The sequence below is a fragment of the Ambystoma mexicanum genome, chromosome 5p, assembly GCF_040938575.1.
Source record: "Ambystoma mexicanum isolate Mex_15411 chromosome 5p, UKY_AmexF1_1, whole genome shotgun sequence".
Taxonomy (NCBI): Eukaryota; Metazoa; Chordata; class Amphibia; order Caudata; family Ambystomatidae; genus Ambystoma; species Ambystoma mexicanum.
In genome coordinates, this window is record NC_090930.1 from 968,656,571 (window position 1) to 968,674,513 (window position 17,943).

Consider the following 17,943-nt stretch of genomic DNA (forward strand, 5'->3'; position numbering starts at 1 on the left):
TTTTTAACTTCCGTTTCCCATTAATAACTGTGTGCTAGCATAACATATGTAACTAAGATCAGGTTTCCACTGGCCTGGGTGCCTTCAGGATGATTCCAGGAATGAAGCCTATTGACAGTTCTCATCTGTGTTTGTAGTTATCTGCACCCGTGTTAATCTTGCTTGCCTCCCTTCCGGACTCTTCATCCAGCGCTGATCAAGTCCTCTTGCTTTCTGGTTCCGTTCGATTGCACTCAAAATAGTGCGTAAGGCATGATCTCTGCTGTGCCCTCACAGGAGCGAATGCAAATAACTTGCTAATGGGCATAGACCCTCTCTATCATACGGGAGAGTCAGCTCTTTGCTCATCCAGGGAGGAGCCTTCCTCCATTTGGGTTGGGATTTTACACGCCCCTCGATACACCCTTTGCCGGGTCAGGGGCCTTTAGGGGTGTTCCGTTGACATGCGCATAGGGGAAGCCTTAGTGTGTAGGTGCACTCACTGTTTCGATGTGCCTTCTCCTCCGGGGCGGGCTTTCCACGTATCCAGCAGGGGTCTGTTGACTATCTCCTGTGCAGTGATATGGGAGCTTCTGGGTCCCAGGACCCGTTTCAGGGCACCATGTCTCTTTGCAGGGTGCCTCCAGTCTACCCATGTGATGTCATAGCGAAGAGTGAGGCATGGTGGGGATATGGAGTAGGATGAAGCGCGCTGACCGACGGTGTACCGCCTCCCTCTATCCGGGGTTGCACTCCTACCTTGGGTCTGCCACCGTATCCCTTCCTCACATGTGGCTCGCCGGAGGAGACTCGTGTTCCTTAGACCCTCATCCAGTATTCGTGGGGGGGGCGCAGGGGTTCTTTCACATCTCCCTCTGCGATCCCTTGTTGCTGTGGTCGCTGGGGGTTAGGAAGCGCATAGCAGCTCAGGACTTGCTTTTGGTTTCATCCGTACTGGCTGAGAGGGACCAGGAGCTCACCACGCAATCAGAGTCTAAGTGATTTCTCGATGATTCCAGCATCATAATCCATCGGGTTTTCTATCAGTGTCTCGAGGGCAGTTTAATGCCACAATTTTGCTGGAATTTCCAGGGGCGGGGGCCATATAGTGGGGGCTCAGACCACCATTAGGACCAGCGGGCTTGGAGCTCACACGGAGGAGCACTAATCCGCACGCCCCCTGGTGGCCAGCATGAAACTGTATCTTTAATACAGCTACTGACATGTTCAGTTTAAGTTGCCATAGTGTCAGCTAGTCTAACTATATGTAAACCCCCTCTCTTGTGCAAGGTAGTTACAACATTCCACTGAAGAGACACCTGAAGTACTGCCAGGAACCCAGTGTTGCTTATCCATTGGACAATACTCCATTGGACAATAAGCAAACCCCTGTCCTCTGCCACTAGGAAAACAAAGAGCTTTGGTTTAATGGTGGATTGCCAGCCCCAATATTCAGTTAAACTTATTGGTGGGTGAGGGGTTATGAAAGGTAGCCAATCTGCTCCAACTATCACACACGTGGGGTGACTTGTATGTTGAAACATTGTGACTTCCTGTTGGTATATTTAGCTCACTGACACAAACCAGAGACACATTGAGATCCAGTGGCTGCAAGGATTAAATTCAAGACCCTTTGCATTGTCCAGACAGCTTTCTTGGCCCTGGATCCAAAATACCTACAACTCTTCCTCCGTAAATACCTTCCCTCTCGAGCCCTTCGCTCCTCCACGTCCAACTTCCTCAGGGTCAGTCGTTTCTCAAAGAAACGAGCTGGGGTAGAGCTCTGTCTTCGGCTGAGGCATCCCTCTGGAACAGCCTCCCTGCCATTCTGAAACTTGAGGAGAACCATCTCCGGTTTCAGAAGCACCTCAATACCTTCCTCTATGCTTCTGCCTTCTCTCCTCCTCTCCCCTACTGATTTGTTCAGCTCCGGCATCATGTACCTGGTTACCCTCCGATTCCATGGCCAGGTATTTGCCAACCCTGCCACGCACCCACACTTCCTCCTGGCAACCCTTGCACTTGGGTCTGTATCTGTAACCCTACAGTCCCACTTTTTTCTGCACTAATCGGACACCCCCTGTCTGTGCCTTAAACCTAGCTCTTGCCACTTGCTGGCTGCACTACCACTTGTTTGTTTATCCTTTGCTCAGCACTTTCCACTTCTCCCTCCCCCTGCACTTTCCCACTTCCCTCTCCCCTGGACGTGCACGTTCTTAATGTCATTGGGCCTAGGAAGATCGTTGTTTTGTTCTCCCTTGTTCCCCTCCCTTGCCTCGCCACGATCTGAAACACTTGTGTATGAGCGCGATACAAATAAAATATCATATATCATTGGTTTTTTACATCCAGATCTACTGACATCTCACGCTTACCTCTCCAAGGGGTAGTAAAAAGGGCTATTCGGCTTGGCCGTTCATCAGCTGTTTGATACCGTAAGACGTGTCTAGGGTGCTTTGCCTGAAACGCCTTGTTATCCTGGAAGATGGAGGCAATTTGGTCCAGGACAGAGCAGTAACATAGCCCAAAATAACAATTTACTCAGTTATATTGTAAGCTAAAATTGATGTCGAGTTTTATTTCTGAAGCTAAGTGATAATTTCGGTACACTGGGACAGGACTCTATGAAGACCTGATACCCGTCTAGGAACTGGGAACTATTGAGATCACTGGCTTGTAATGTAATATAAAGTGGTGCTGTACTGCTCACTTCTGCCAGGGATGTTGGACTTGCTGTGCTTGTCTCTGTAAGAAAAGAGATGGGGGTGGTTTTCAGTGGGATAATGGGAGAAGTAGTTTTGAAACCTGCAGTTTTGATGGGTGCAGTTTTGAGGTACCTGTGTTCTCAGTGTGAATCTGTTTTCTGTGGGTTTCATGGGAAGCATGTTGTCCAAAGGGGATAGCCCCGGGTCTGATAGACTACGGTGCTATGAGTCTGGTTATCTGAGTAGCCGCTGATATAGGGCAGTGTTATAAAGCTGAAACAGAGCGCTTAGTTATAGCTTGATTAGTGTTGAGGTCTGAATGTATGTACCGGTGGTGTCTGTGGGGGATAGGTGTGTAGTCTGAGGTGGTAGGAGATCTTAGAGGGTTGCCATTTAGTTGGCATGAAAAGGAGTAGGACCTGCAAGGCAAAAAAGGCTGGTGTCCTCCCTGTGTCATGACCCACAGGACACGCCCCTTTTGGTCTTCCTGGTCCTTATCGCAACAGGCCTTGCATTCCCTGACACTCCCAACATGGCCGTCCAGCGTGACATGCCTTCCGCGGTCTATACGTTGGACATAATGTATTCTACTAATAGACGGCGCCCCCGCGGCTCCGCGCGTCTCAATGCTATTGCCAAGTAGCGATCAGACGTGTGCTCCGTAGTTCGCAATATTGCTTTCCTGGTTCCTAGCTTTTCAACTTCCATTCCTTGCCCCTTTCCCTCTTGCTTCCTGGACTCGTGCGCCATCAGCACGTCTTCTTCGTTTCCCGGATCTCTGGATTGCTGCATCCCGGAATCTTAAACGCACACTGGAGTCGGAAGAGACTCGCTCAGCCTTATTCAAGTCCAGGTCTGTCCGCAAGAAGACACCGCACACGGAGTCCAGCAAGGATCGGTCTCAGGTGAGAAGGGGGTACTCCGTGACACCCTGCACACTTACTTCTGCCCTTATGCAGGTAGGTCGCAATTCACTTTCTTAAATTGCATCGGTCAATCAACACCCCCACCCCTCTCTTTCTCTCTCACACTATCTCACTTGAGGTTCCTGAAATCTTCAATTTATGCAATGTCTTGCTCATCACTTCAGCGTGGGGATTCTCTCTGTCCGACTTCGAACTGCGAAATAAAGGTTCTGGCTGCTGACAATTGACTGTGTAACATTGCATTCTGCTGTGCTTGAGGTTTTCCGAGTTTCCTCATTGTTGCCATGTCTGCTCATTTTCGAACTCAAGAATTAATTTGAATTGCAAGCAGTACATTTATATTTTCACTTATCTACCTGACATTATACAGCTATTTCTGTGGCCCTGAGGAAGACGGCTATACGATCTGTGTTCATCGAAACTAGTGTGCTGACCATTGGAACCATGTCATAAGATCCTGACATTTGCACTTTGGTTAAGCCTCTTCTATGAGACTTCCCAGAGTTGTATATGAGATGCACTGATAATTCCAGGGTTTTAATAATCAATATATACAATTGGGAATCTGGGAAGGTGGGTACTAGCCTTTTTGGCCTTCTGCAAGAGCGAATAGATGCATGGAGATTGGAGTGCCATGGCGCATTGAGAATTTTGGTCATGGGTGACTTCAATCTCCAGTTCGAGCCCTTTGAAGATATGGACAACATTACTGAGGAAGAGGATGCATTCTGGGGTGTCCGGGAACTTATAGCTGCGTGCCCTAAGCAGTGGTACAAAAATGCCAAGGAAGTATCTAGTTTGATACTGTCATTGTCCTAAGGGCATGTAAAGGTAGGTTCCAGGGTGACATGCCATTGAAAGTAACTTTTAATAATGGGTGCTGTACTACCCTGATTGACAATCTTTTGGTGAACCATGAATCTTTGTCTCTAATTAGAAACTTTGAGGTCGGCCCTAGGGCTGAGAGCGACCACCATCCAGTAACTGCACCCCTGGCCTGGACAGAACCTTTTTGGGAAAGCCTGTGGAGTTGGGGGGGGGGCTTGGGGAGGGGTCATGCAGTCCTGATATAAATTGTGGTCCTCTCCAGATGGTCAATCAAGTGGGAAAGTATAAATCATGCAATTTTACTCCCATCAATTCATAGCTGCATACTACCGACTCTGTAACACCTTTTTGCCTTAGCTAATGATCACAGTGCTGACTTATTAACCACCCATGAGGAATTGATAGTTAGTCTGGGAGGGTTTTTCACAAAAGCAAAGAAACTATTGAAAGCTCAAAACTCCCGTACAACGCCATGGTATGATGGCGAGTGTTACTGTGTCGACTGGTAATTTCAATGGGCACACAATCAAGCTAATGTTCATGGCAAGTAGCTGGGATGCAATAGAGCTGCTTCATTTTGTGTACTGATTTGTTCACCAACGGAGGGTGTGTTTTGGGCAAGTAGAAGAAGGTAGTGGGTGGTAATGCTCTAGGGATTAGCATGACCATAGCCCAGAAAATAACTAAACAAACCCTATGCCCTTGGGGTGTGTGTTCTTCCACGCATCTCATCTCCCTCAAATCTTTGCTTCAAGCAATAGCTTTCGCTTATTATAGGTGATGCTAAAGCACTACATAATAGCCAAAAATAGAATATAATCTGTAGAGTTCAGGAGGTACAGAAGAAGGGTTAGGTTACAGTATTTCTTTCTGTCTTTCTTTTTTACTGTGGATGTTTCCCTTTATTAAAAGCAAACTCGATCAAAACAACATTGATAAGACATTTGTAAAGTATAAGGCCAAAACCGAAAAAAGACAGAAATTGTGCGACTAAATGGTCAAGTAAAGTAATCTCAACTACATGGTGCAACTTTAAATGGACAAGTCATGCATAATTGTGAACATAGATAAATATATGCAAATAAACATACAAGAAAAAATGAAGTTCTTACCAGGAATTACATTGGACAAATACCATCCAATAACAAAATATATAATTGAGTCGATGAATATCATTGCACTTGCCCAGCCAAAGGTCATAGCTCCAGTCTGCTCCAGGGGCTCATACAAGTTACTCCATTGAATTCCTAGGGAAAGATGGGATACCTCAGCACCATTAACATGCAATAAAATACACTTTTCTCCACAAAACACATACAAATCTAAAAACATACACAATCAATTCATCGATTCTTTAACATACTCCATATTTAATCCTACATTTTCACATCTCAACGTACCCTGTAAAGTCTTTACCAAATTTATCATAGTTAAAAATTGGAACAAGGACTTGCTCAGCTGATATGGCATTTTTGACCAACACAATTCCCAAATAACCTTTCCTGTATTTTGTCCATATCGATGAGTATGTTTGCGAAAGCAGGCAGCATTTTGGGACATTAGGGCTTCACAATACAGAAGGAGATGCTGGAGTGTTTCTTTCTCTTTAGAACAAAATCTGCTTCTATCAGAGTGACAATCTTCCATCCCCCCATTTAAAACAATGTGTCCTAGCAGGTAAAATATCCAACCTGAACCTCAGCAATGTATAGCCAATTTTCCAGGAAGGAAATTTGCACAAATATTGTCCCAAAACTCCCAATCCAATTTTGTATGCCCCAACATCAAATTCTTGTACCTCTCATATCCACCCACTATATCTCGTGTTCTGCACCAGTCAGTATGCCATAATCTCTGCTCATATACTCCAGGGACTTCCATTAGTAGATCCCTATCTAGTCCCCAGTTTGGCTTAGCAAAATATTTCCAAATCGATCCAGTCCTTTACAATCCTTAATCAATGTATTCTCATGGGGAAACTCTAAACATATGACATAAGATTCTCATCCATGAAATATGGGCTTCTATGGATACCAATCCCAATTTGAATCTAATAAGACTGATTGGTATGGTGTCAGAACACCGATTCCTACTACACGTTCCCGCTTACCTGACAGGCTTACGGTAGTCAATATAGCTAGGGACAGCAATAAGCGCTTCTATTCCTCTAAAGGCTTGTTTCGAAGGCATTGGGGGTTGCCATGGCGACGATGGCCACTACTACGTCTGCAGTCACGTGTTGCTCCGGTTTCCCGGTCACGTGACTCCCGCGTTGTGGTCACGCAATCTTAAGTCCGGCCAGTCCGCTGTTTCGGTGCTTCTGATTGTTTTCTTTGGAATACTACAGTGGCGCTTGCTATTTTGATCTTGTCTCTTCTCGACCTCTGGCCTGTCTTTTGGATTTTGCTCTTGTCTTGCCCTCGGTACTTCTGCTTCGAACTTCAGCTACGAACCCCTGCTACGACCCGGATTTCCTCTTGGCTTCGATTCTTGTCTCATGCTTTGTTTTGTCTGATTACCTGATTCTGACCCGGAACTTTTGGATCCTTCATCCTAGGCGTACGCGTGCCGGCGGGAATAGGTTACGCGTGCTGGACTAGAGACTGCCTGTAGCACATCTGGGACTATTCACTCTAGGCGTACGCGTGCCGGCGGGAATAGGAGACGAGTGCTGGACTAGAGACTGCCTGTAGCACTTCTGGGATTATTCACCCTAGGCGTACGCGTGCCGGCGGGAATAGGTCTTGCACCGGACTGAGGATTCCTTCAACTCCGTGAGACTGGGCTCACTCTTCTTGGATCCTGGGAGATCGTTATCATCCTACCTTCATCGTTGCTTCCCGTCTCACGGATATACAAGTAAGAGTCCTTATTTCCTGCTCATTTTCCGTTATTGGTTCTTTGCCTTTCCTTGTCTTATATAGTTCCTTTCTCTATTAAGTACCGTACCTCACCCTACTGACAATCACTGAGTGTTCAGTCTATCTTGTGGAATTCCCAGTCATCGGGTAGAAACTTGCAGTCACCAGGAGTTCCAGAGGGTCCTGTTCATTCTTCAAACATCTTTCAACCAATTGACCGCTCAGACTGTTTTTATATACAACTGAGTGTTACATTGGTAGGAAGAATATACCACTGCACTACGGGTTCAACAGCTTCTCTTCGATCACCAGGCGCTTCACCCTGTTTAGGCTCAGATCCCTGACATATGGCCTGAGGAAAGTTTAATACTCTGTTACATGAAAAACCTTATAGATGATTAAAATCATCATCCAATAGGTTATGATGAATTTCAATACCATAAATTAGCATGGGGAAAGTTGTGGCTTTGTAAAACTTTAACAGAGGAATAATAGAAAGCTTTCCATATTTGGAGTTAAAGTTCCTCATCTGGGAAACTACCTTAAGAGCCTTAGCATATCGACTTTCCATATCCATTTTATTCCAGGGGTACTTGCAACGTCTAGACCTAGATATTTCATACTATCAACCTGTGTTTAAGATAAGATCATTCTTTAGACAGTACTGAGAGAAACTCTTCAACAATATCTGAATTCCCACTTTAGTGCAATCCAGCAGGATAATATTGTCTGCGTATGTTATCCAAAATAATTGGGGTTCCCATCACATTTGGAGCCATAAATGATTTCAGGTGCAGATTTCAGGTGCTCCCCCAAGTCCTCCATTAAGGCATTACATTAAAATGGTGCCAAAATACATCCTTGGCGAAGACCACTGCTAGTGGGAATACTTGCTGACAGCAAGCCTTCTAAATTCAGGCTGATCTTTAAAGCTGAATGTTCATGAAGATGTATAATAATTGCTAATAATCACTTCGAATTCCCCCGGTTTATAATCTCTTCCATAATTTAGTTCTGTTGACATGATCAAAAGCTAAGTATAGGTCAACTGACACCACATAAACCCCTCTATAAACTCCTTCCCAGGCTAGACGATGTACATGATTTAGTACCTAACCTGCCACATTGGTACCTGTGCCTACCCTAAAGCCCAACTGATTGGGCTTAAGGAAACCCTGCTTAGTCGCCTATTCATTAAGGGAAAAAAGTAGAACTGATGCAAATATTTTAGAATCTGTGTCAAGTAACACTAAAAGCCTATCATTTTCTGGTGCCTCCTGTGCACCTTTCTTAAAGATAGGAAGGATGTGCACCTCTTTCCAAGACTCTGGAGTTTATTGCAGGCAAATAATCCACTGAAAAAGATTAAACAAAGCCAAGGCGCAAAGCCCCGGATCTGCTTTGAATACACGATTACACAGCCTATTGGGGCCTGCCGCCTTTGCATTACTGCTATGTCGACTGATGGATTTCAATTTGACTTATCAAGAGTTCTAGGTCTCAAATGTTTGTTTTAAGACTCTGCCAGCTTAGTATGGAATCAGCAGATTGATTATACAATTTAGAAAAATATTGATTTTACAATTTAGAAAAATATGCCGTCCATACCGGTTCAGGGATAAGGTTTGCTTGGACTGCATTCTGCTTTTCTTTGTTTAATTTAATGAGTCTCCAATAACTAATTTCACCCATCGCCATAATACAGGCGAACATTCTTTCCCCCTTCTTTTTGGTAGGCTATTTTAATGCCTTAATTCTGTTTTTGTATCCCTCTTTACATTTTTTGAGTTCATAATCCAGTCGAGAGCCATGCGTTTGCATTCACATGGCTCTCTTAATCGCTCTCCTATATTTCATTTTAATAGATTGAATAATTGGGCTATAGTTTTCTCTCGAGAGGTACTCCTTTGACTTTCTTGGTCTTAATGTTTTTTATGAATGTAGGTAAGTACAATACTGAAACAACACATTTATTCAGAACTCTCCATTCATCAAAGATTTCCATTTCCAACTTCTTATTAAATTCCATTATGCCTTGCGGGGCCCAAATCAGTTGGTTTTTACCCTTGCTTAAACTCACATCCTGCATTTTGTCTTTTAAACCCATGCAACTTAGAAAATGTTATTCTACTGTGAATCTAGCATGATCACTTGGGAAACCATTTCTCAAAGTAAGAAGGTTTTCAGCCGACCATAATTCTTCGAATACAAAAATGTAATCAATCATTGATGAGTTAGAGGCACTCTTCCAGGTGTCTGGAGAATAGCTCCCTTTTTCTTCATTTCCAGTCAGTACACAAAGGCACCAGCTATCAAAGAATTCCCACCACTTCTTTCCTTTAACATCTTTTGAATTATTTTTGCGATGGTCTGGAGCTTGTTAAGGTTGTGTTCTAAAGTGCCGGCAAGAAAGGAGTTACAGTAGTCAAGCCAGGATCCAATTACTACTCTGGCTATGGTCAGGTGGTCTTGTGAGGAGAGGAAGGGTTTAGTCACCTTTAAGAGTTTAGTAGTGTGGGTTGCCGATGATGCAATCGAGTTCACATGGAGGGTCATGCTGAGGCAGGAGTCCAAGTGGATACCTACATTTTTGACGGAGGAGCAGACAGGGATGATGAAGGCATCAATGGTGAAGGATCAAAAGGCTGGTTCAAGTTTGGCTAATCATGATGGGGGGCCAACTATTAGGATTGCTGTCTTGTCATCGTTAAGACAGATAGTTTGTGGCCCCCCCAGGCTTGAATAGTGTTATAGATTCTGTTGATATTGCTGGAGTCTTGTTCATAGTTCCCTTAGAGAGGGATGAGGATTTGGGTATCATTGGCATAGTTGGTGTATGAGATACCCAGAGAGTCAAGATGGTCAAAGAGTGGTTGTGTATAGATGTTTTATAATGTTGGACAGACAGATGAGCCTTGCGGGACCACACAAGGAATTGGAGTTGGGTGGGCAGCTGTGCTTCCAGTAAAGACGCAAGGAGTTCTGTCTGCTAGGAATGATGCAATCCACTTTGTGGCCTTAGGGGAGAAGTTGGTGGCTGTGTTGAGGTGGTGGCGAAGTGTTTGGTGGTTGACCAGATCAAATGATCCTGTTCATCCTCTGACAAACTGGCCTGTCGCCTGCTACAAAGGCAATACCGACTCTCTGTCCTCACCAAGACGAGAGTCCACATTCAAGCTTGTCTCTCTGCGGTATCTAACAACTCAGCCGAACTCTTTAAAATCTGCAAGGAGCTAGCCAACCCTGTTGCAGTCTCTACCCCTCCTGTTGCCTCCCAGGCTCTTTGCAATGCCCTTGCGTCTCACTGCATTTAAAAAACCCAGGACATCCTGTCCACCCTCTCCACCCAAACCCCTCCTCGCCCCTCTCCATCTGTGCTTGCTGACCCTCCTTTAGCCACCCCCCCACCATCCTTCTCGTCCTTTCCTCTTTTCTCCCCTGACGAGGTTGCTAAACAAGTCCGATCTATGAAAGCCTCGTCAAAACAGGTTCATCCCTGTTCCTCTAAAACCATCAAGGACCACATTGACACCCTCGCTCTGGCCCTTGCTGATTTTTGCAACCACTCCTTTGCCTCGGGATCCTTCCCCTCCACTCTGAAGCACTCCTTTGTGGATCCTCTTCTTAAGAAACACACAGCTGATCCTTCTTGTCCAGCTAACTATCGCCCAATTTCCATTACTCCCTTTCTGGGCAAACTCCTGGAAAAGTTGGCAATCTCTCAGCTTAACCTTCATTCCAATTCTGTTGGCTGTCTCCATGACCACCAGTCTGGCTTCAGAGCTGCCAGAAGCATGGAAACTGCTCTCCTGAACATCCGTGAAGGTCTGCTCTCCAACCTTGACTCTAACATTCCCTCTGTCCTCATCCTCCTTGATCTCTCTTCTGCCTTCGAAACGGCCAATCATACCATCCTGCTCAACTGTCTCTGTGAAAACCTGGGTATCACTGATGAGACTCTGGCCTGGCTGACCTCTTTCTTCTCAGATTGACCCTCCCAGGTCCAACTTGGGACCTTCCTTTCATCTATCTTCCTCTCGACCTGTGGTGTTCCCCAGGGGTCTAACCTCTCGCCCTGGCTTTTCAACCAATACCTGGCAACTCTTGCCCACTGCATTGCCACTTTCTGCTCAAATTTCCAGTGATACGCTGATGACACTCAACTCATTTTCAGGCTGCCCTCTGCCACCTCCTCTCCCTCTCTCATCTCTGATTGCCTAACTGCCATTCAAGATTGGTGTGCCGCCAATGATCTTTGTCTGAATGCCAGCAAGACAGAGATCCTCCTCATCGGCACACCTTCACCATACTTTCCCCTCACTCTCTGGCCAGCCTCCCTTGGCCTTCCTCCTACCCCCACCTGCGAGGCTAAGAACCTCTGGGTCATCTTTGACCCCACCCTTTCCTTCTCTGCCCACATCTCTGAGGTATCTAAAAAGTCAAATTTCCTACTGCACCTCCTTAGAGGTACTCTGCCTTTCCTCTCCTTCCCCTCAAAAGCTCATGGTATCCCAAGCTCTGGTTCTCTCTAGCTTGGACTATTGTAACAGCCTCTTTCTAAATCTACCTGCCTCTACTCTCCGCCCTCTGCAACTAATCCAGAACAGGACTGTGAGACTTGTCCTTGGCCTCAAGCCCTTGGATTGTATCTCTCCAGCTCTGAAATCTCTCCATTGGCTCCAAGTGGATGCAAGGATTAAATTCAAAATCCTCTGCATTGTCCACAAGGCTTTCTGGAGCCTGAGTCCAAAATACCTTCAGCTATCCCTCCGCAAATACCTCCCCTCTCTAGCTCTTTGCTCCTCTACCTCCAACTCCCTCAGGGTCAGTTGTTTTTCGAAGAAACGAGCTGGGGGTAAATCTCTGTCTTTGGCTGGTGCCTCCCTCTGGAATAGCCTCCCTGCCACTCAAACCTGAGGAGAACCATCTCTGGTTCTGGAAGCACCTCAAGACCTTCCTCTTTTCTTCTGCCTTCGCTCCCCCTCCCCCCTGCTGATCTGTTCTCTCTTGGCACCATGCACCTGGCCACCCTCTGTCCTCCGGGCCCAGGTTCCTGCTCACCCTTCCACCCTCCCGCACTGCCTCCAGGCCACCCCTTGCACTGGGGTCCGTATCTGTACCCATACAGCCACCCCCTTTTCTTCCTGCACTTATCAGACCTACCCTGTCTGCTGCCTTAAACCTAGCACTTGCAAATTGCTGGCTGCACTACCACTTTTTTGTTGCCTTTATTTATTTATTGTTATTTATCTGTTTCTACTATGCTTCGCACTTTCCACTTCCCCCCCTTCCATGCACTTTTCCCCTCCCCCTCTCCCATGCACTTGCGCGTTCTCAATGTCACTGGGCCTAGTAAGATCGCTGTTTTGTTCTCCCCTGTTGCCCTCCCTTGCCTTGTCGCACTCTGAAACACTTGTGTACGAGTGCAATAGAAATAAAATATCAATATCAAAATGCTGAAGATTGGTAACCTACCCCTCCTCCTTCTGATAGACCTGAGTCACAAATGTATTCCAGTTGGTTTTTAATGTCTAAGAGGACTAGTTCTGTGCCATGCCCTGGACAGAAACCTGGCTGTCATGGTCTGAGAATTTTGTGATGTTCAAGGTAAGTTTGTATCTAAATGTAGGCAGTGTGGTCCAGGATTTTTAGTAGGAAAGAGACAGAGATGATGGGCCGGTAGTTGGTGGGAATAGTGGGCTAAAGGGAGGCTATTTTGATGAGTGGGGAGATCCAAGCTTCCTCAAGTTTGGATGGGATGGAGCTGTTACTGTCAGAACACCGATTCCTACTACACGTTCCCGCTTACCTGACAGGCTTACGGTAGTCAATATAGCTAGGGACAGCAATAAGCGCTTCTATTCCTCTAAAGGCTTGTTTCGAAGGCATTGGGGGTTGCCATGGCGACGATGGCCACTACTACGTCTGCAGTCACGTGTTGCTCCGGTTTCCCGGTCACGTGACTCCCGCGTTGTGGTCACGCAATCTTAAGTCCGGCCAGTCCGCTGTTTCGGTGCTTCCGATTGTTTTCTTTGGAATACTACAGTGGCGCTTGCTATTTTGATCTTGTCTCTTCTCGACCTCTGGCCTGTCTTTTGGATTTTGCTCTTGTCTTGCCCTTGGTACTTCTGCTTCGAACTTCAGCTACGAACCCCTGCTACGACCCGGATTTCCTCTTGGCTTCGATTCTTGTCTCATGCTTTGTTTTGTCTGATTACCTGATTCTGACCCGGAACTTTTGGATCCTTCATCCTAGGCGTACGCGTGCCGGCGGGAATAGGTTACGCGTGCTGGACTAGAGACTGCCTGTAGCACGTCTGGGACTATTCACTCTAGGCGTACGCGTGCCGGCGGGAATAGGTCTTGCACCGGACTGAGGATTCCTTCAACTCCGTGAGACTGGGCTCGCTCTTCTTGGATCCTGGGAGATCGTTATCATCCTACCTTCATCGCTGCTTCCCGTCTCACGGATATACAAGTAAGAGTCCTTATTTCCTGCTCATTTTCCGTTATTGGTTCTTTGCCCTTCCTTGTCTTATATAGTTCCTTTCTCTATTAAGTACCGTACCTCACCCTACTGTCAATCACTGAGTGTTCAGTCTATCTTGTGGAATTCCCAGTCATCGGGTAGAAACTTGCAGTCACCAGGAGTTCCAGAGGGTCCTGTTCATTCTTCAAACATCTTTCAACCAATTGACCGCTCAGACTGTTTTTATATACAACTGAGTGTTACATTGGTAGGAGGAATATACCACTGCACTACGGGTTCAACAGCTTCTCTTCGATCACCAGGCGCTTCACCCTGTTTAGGCTCAGATCCCTGACAGAATCAGAAGCCTTAAAATGGACACAGCCAATGATCCTTTGGCTACCTTGGTTCAATTAGTGGCTGATTTACGTGCTGACATGCAAACTGCCCATGATGTTACTCATCGCCGTATTGATGATATTCAAGCGGGATTAAGGGCTAGCGCCATTGAACCTCCATCAGTCGCAGTGGCTTCCGGGTCTGGTACGGCCAGTGCTCAGGCCAGGGCAGACCCGGTTCCGGTAGTTATGACAATTCCCGTTGGCTCCTCCTGAACGTTTCTTGGGCGATCCAAAAACCTTCAGAACGTTCATCAATCAATGCAGACTGCATTTTCTTTGTAGACCAACATCATTTCCCGATGCAACTACTAAGGCCGCATTTATATTGTCTAACCTAGGGGGTACTGCTGCCGTCTGGGCGAATCCTCTCTTGGAGCAAGGTAGTCATATGTTATTTGACTGTGACGCTCTCATAGAGGCGCTTACCAGAGTTTTTGACACCCGATACAAATCTCAGGCAACTGATTTGGAGTTATTGAATCTACAGCAGGGCGATTCTACTCTATTGACTTATCTGGCTAAGTTTAACCAATTGGTTGCTGAAACCAACTGGCCAGACGAGAAGAAGGCAGCCTTATTTTATAAGGGTTTGTCGGATTCCCTCAAGGATGTCATTGCTACGGTACCTGTGGTCCCCGTCTCCTTTCCTGACTTTTTGGATCTAGTTCTTCAGATCGATGCCCGTAAAGCGGAAAGGAAGGGGGAAAAGAGGATTTTGCCTCTGGTCCCTGTTAGTCTGACAAGTTCGGCTTCGGGCAATGGGGAACCCATGCAAATAGGGGCGATAAGAGGACCATTATCTAGCGAAGAAAGAGAGAAGCGTAAAAGGAACAAGTTATGTTTTTATTGTGGTTCTTCTGGTCATTTTTTGAATCAATGTCCCAAGAAACCTGCGAAGTCGGGAAACTCCAAAGCCCGACAATAGAGGGAGCCCCTATGTCGAGCATTGATCTTCCGGGCTCCAAGTTCTCGGTTCCTTTCACTATTAAGTTAGTTGTTGCTTCTCCGGACGGCGAAACCTGGTCCTCTGAAGCGGTTTTGGATTCTGGGGCTACTGGAAATTATGTTGATCTCCAGTATGTGAAAGACTGGAACATTCCCCTGGTACCAAAGGAACAACCCGAGGTGGTCAACGCAGTTGATGGTACCACACTACTCTCAGGGTTGGTAACGGAGTCGACAGTCCCCCTGGATTTACTCATAGATGGTTGTCATAGTGAAGTCATTTCGTTCGATGTCATTACTGCACCTCAATTTCGACTAATTCTGGGTCTACCTTGGCTTCGGCTCCATAATCCCTTGGTAGATTGGGTTGCTGGGTCTGTCTCGTTTTCCTCAATGTATTGTTCAGGACATTGTGGCCCAACGACTCAAGAGAAGAACAACCCCTGTCAAGCCTTATTGGAATCTGTTTCAATGATAGGTGGCATTGTCAATACTGTTTTACCCCCGGAATACAAGGCTTTCGCAGATGTCTTTGGCAAAGGTGAGGCAGAAAAATTACCACCTCATCGTATTTATGACTGTCCCATAGACCTTAAGGAGGGAGCTAGGATCCCCTCTGGGAGGATCTACTCTCTTACTTTAAAGGAAGATGCAGTTTTAAAGGAGTATCTGGACAAGGCTTTGGCTTCTGGTTTTATTCGCCCCTCCCGTTCTCCTGCTGCATCTCCCCTGTTCTTTGTCCCAAAAAAAGAGGGGGACCTGAGACCATGTATAGATTATCGGGACCTGAATGCAGTCACAATACGGAATCAATATCCCATACCACTGATTTCAGTACTTTTGGATCAGCTAGGCTCTTCAGTGATATACACCAAATTGGACCTCAGGGGTGCCTATAATCTAGTAAGGATAAGAGAGGGGGACGAATGGAAGACGGCATTCAAAACCAGACACGGCCTCTTTGAATATTTGGTCATGCCGTTTGGGCTATGTAATGCCCCTGCCACATTTCAACATTTCATTAATGATGTTTTTCAGGACATGATTGATCGGTTCGTGATCGTCTATTTAGACGATATCTTGATTTATTCCCCTTCTCTTGAACTACACCTTCAACATGTTACTGAAGTACTACAACGTCTGCGTAAGAATAAACTATACGCAAAACTAGAGAAGTGCATTTTTCATACTACTTCAGTTGAGTTCCTGGGCTATGACATTACTAACCTGGGTGTTCAGATGAGCCAAACCAAGGTCAAGGCTATATTGGAATGGCCCGTCCCAGGTACACTAAAAGCTTTGCAGTCTTTTTTGGGGTTCGCAAACTTTTATCGGCGGTTCATCAGGCACTTCTCTAGCATTGTGGCTCCACTTACTGCTTTAACAAGCAATAAGCATCCGTTTCAGTGGAATCCCGAAGCACAGAATGCGTTTGAGACTCTCAAGGAAGCCTTTACTTCAGCTCCGGTGCTTCAACATCCCAATGTCAAACAACCGTTTGTTGTAGAGGCCGATGCTTCTGACGTGGCAGTAGGGGCAGTTCTCTCCCAGTTTTGTCCTGACACAGGGATCCTCCATCCTGTCGCGTATCATTCACGCAAGCTTACTCCGTATGAGGTAAACTACACCATCACCGAACGTGAGCTGCTATCTGTCCGGGAGGCTTTTACAGTTTGGAGACATCATCTCTTGGGAGCAGAGACTCCGATTCAAGTGTTCACTGATCACAGAAACCTACTGGCCCTTCAATCATTGAAATGCACGACAGCGCGTCATGCACGTTGGCATGAGTTCTTCTCAATGTACAACTTTGTATTGACCTACCGTCCGGGGACGTTGCACTCCAAGGCAGATGCCCTGTCAAGACTATTTGAAGACCCAGTGCATCGGCCACAGGAGGGTCGACTACTCTTGCCCAACCAGGTCGTGTGTGGATGCACTTTGCAACCATCCCTGAAGACAGCCATTCAACATTGGGTCTCAGAAAAACATCCTGAATTGGAGGATCTTAATCTGGATATTATTCAGTCCTTGCCATACGTCCAAGGCAAAATCTATATACCTGACTCGCATACCCGCAGGATTGCCATGTCTTGGTGTCATGACTCCATGTTGGCCGCACACCCTGGTCATCGTAAGACATTGGAATTACTCAAGCGCTGGTGGCCTTTCATGTCAAAAGACATTGTGCTGTACATCGCTAATTGCGCGGTTTGCGCTCAATGCAAAACCGTTCCGGCCAAACCAATGGGTCTTCTACAACCCCTGCCAGTACCTGCTAAACCCTGGGCCATGCTTTCCATGGACTTTGTAGTGGAACTACCCTTGATTGGTGGTTTTGATACTATTTGGGTGGTAGTCGACAGTTTTACTAAGTTGGCCCTTTTTGTGCCTTGTCGGGGTCTTCCGTCCGCTACTACTCTGGCGGACCTGTTTTTACGCAATGTCTTCCGCTTCTTTGGTCTTCCTGAGATCATAATAACTGACAGGGGTTCTCAGTTTACCTCTCGTTTTTGGAAACATCTTACACAGTCCATGGGTATTGACGAGAGGTATTCTACGGCCTACCATCCACAAACCGATGGCCAAACCGAGCGACTCAATGCCACCATGGAACAATACTTGAGATGTCTTATCCTACAACACCAAGAAACCTGGCTCTCCGTTTTGCCTATGGCAGAGTTCGCTTATAATAATTCTGCGCATTCTTCTACGGGGGTTTCTCCTTTCTATGCCATGTATGGACAACACCCACGCTCTCTGCCCTTGGATTCTTGTATATCCTCGGATTGTCCATCTGTCCAATCCTGCCTTAGAGATCTGACATCG

At 46.3% G+C, this 17,943-nt stretch overlaps 1 protein-coding gene across 1 annotated transcript in view; it reads right to left on the reverse strand.

The window, feature by feature from the left end:
• ABCA13 (ATP binding cassette subfamily A member 13) overlaps positions 1-17,943 on the reverse strand; it is a 2,251,223-nt gene that overhangs the window by 1,751,746 nt on the left and 481,534 nt on the right. The window contains exon 21 of the mRNA XM_069613428.1: positions 5,551-5,685. Within this exon, the coding sequence (XP_069469529.1) occupies positions 5,551-5,685 (135 nt within the window). The remainder of the gene's footprint in view (positions 1-5,550; positions 5,686-17,943) is intronic.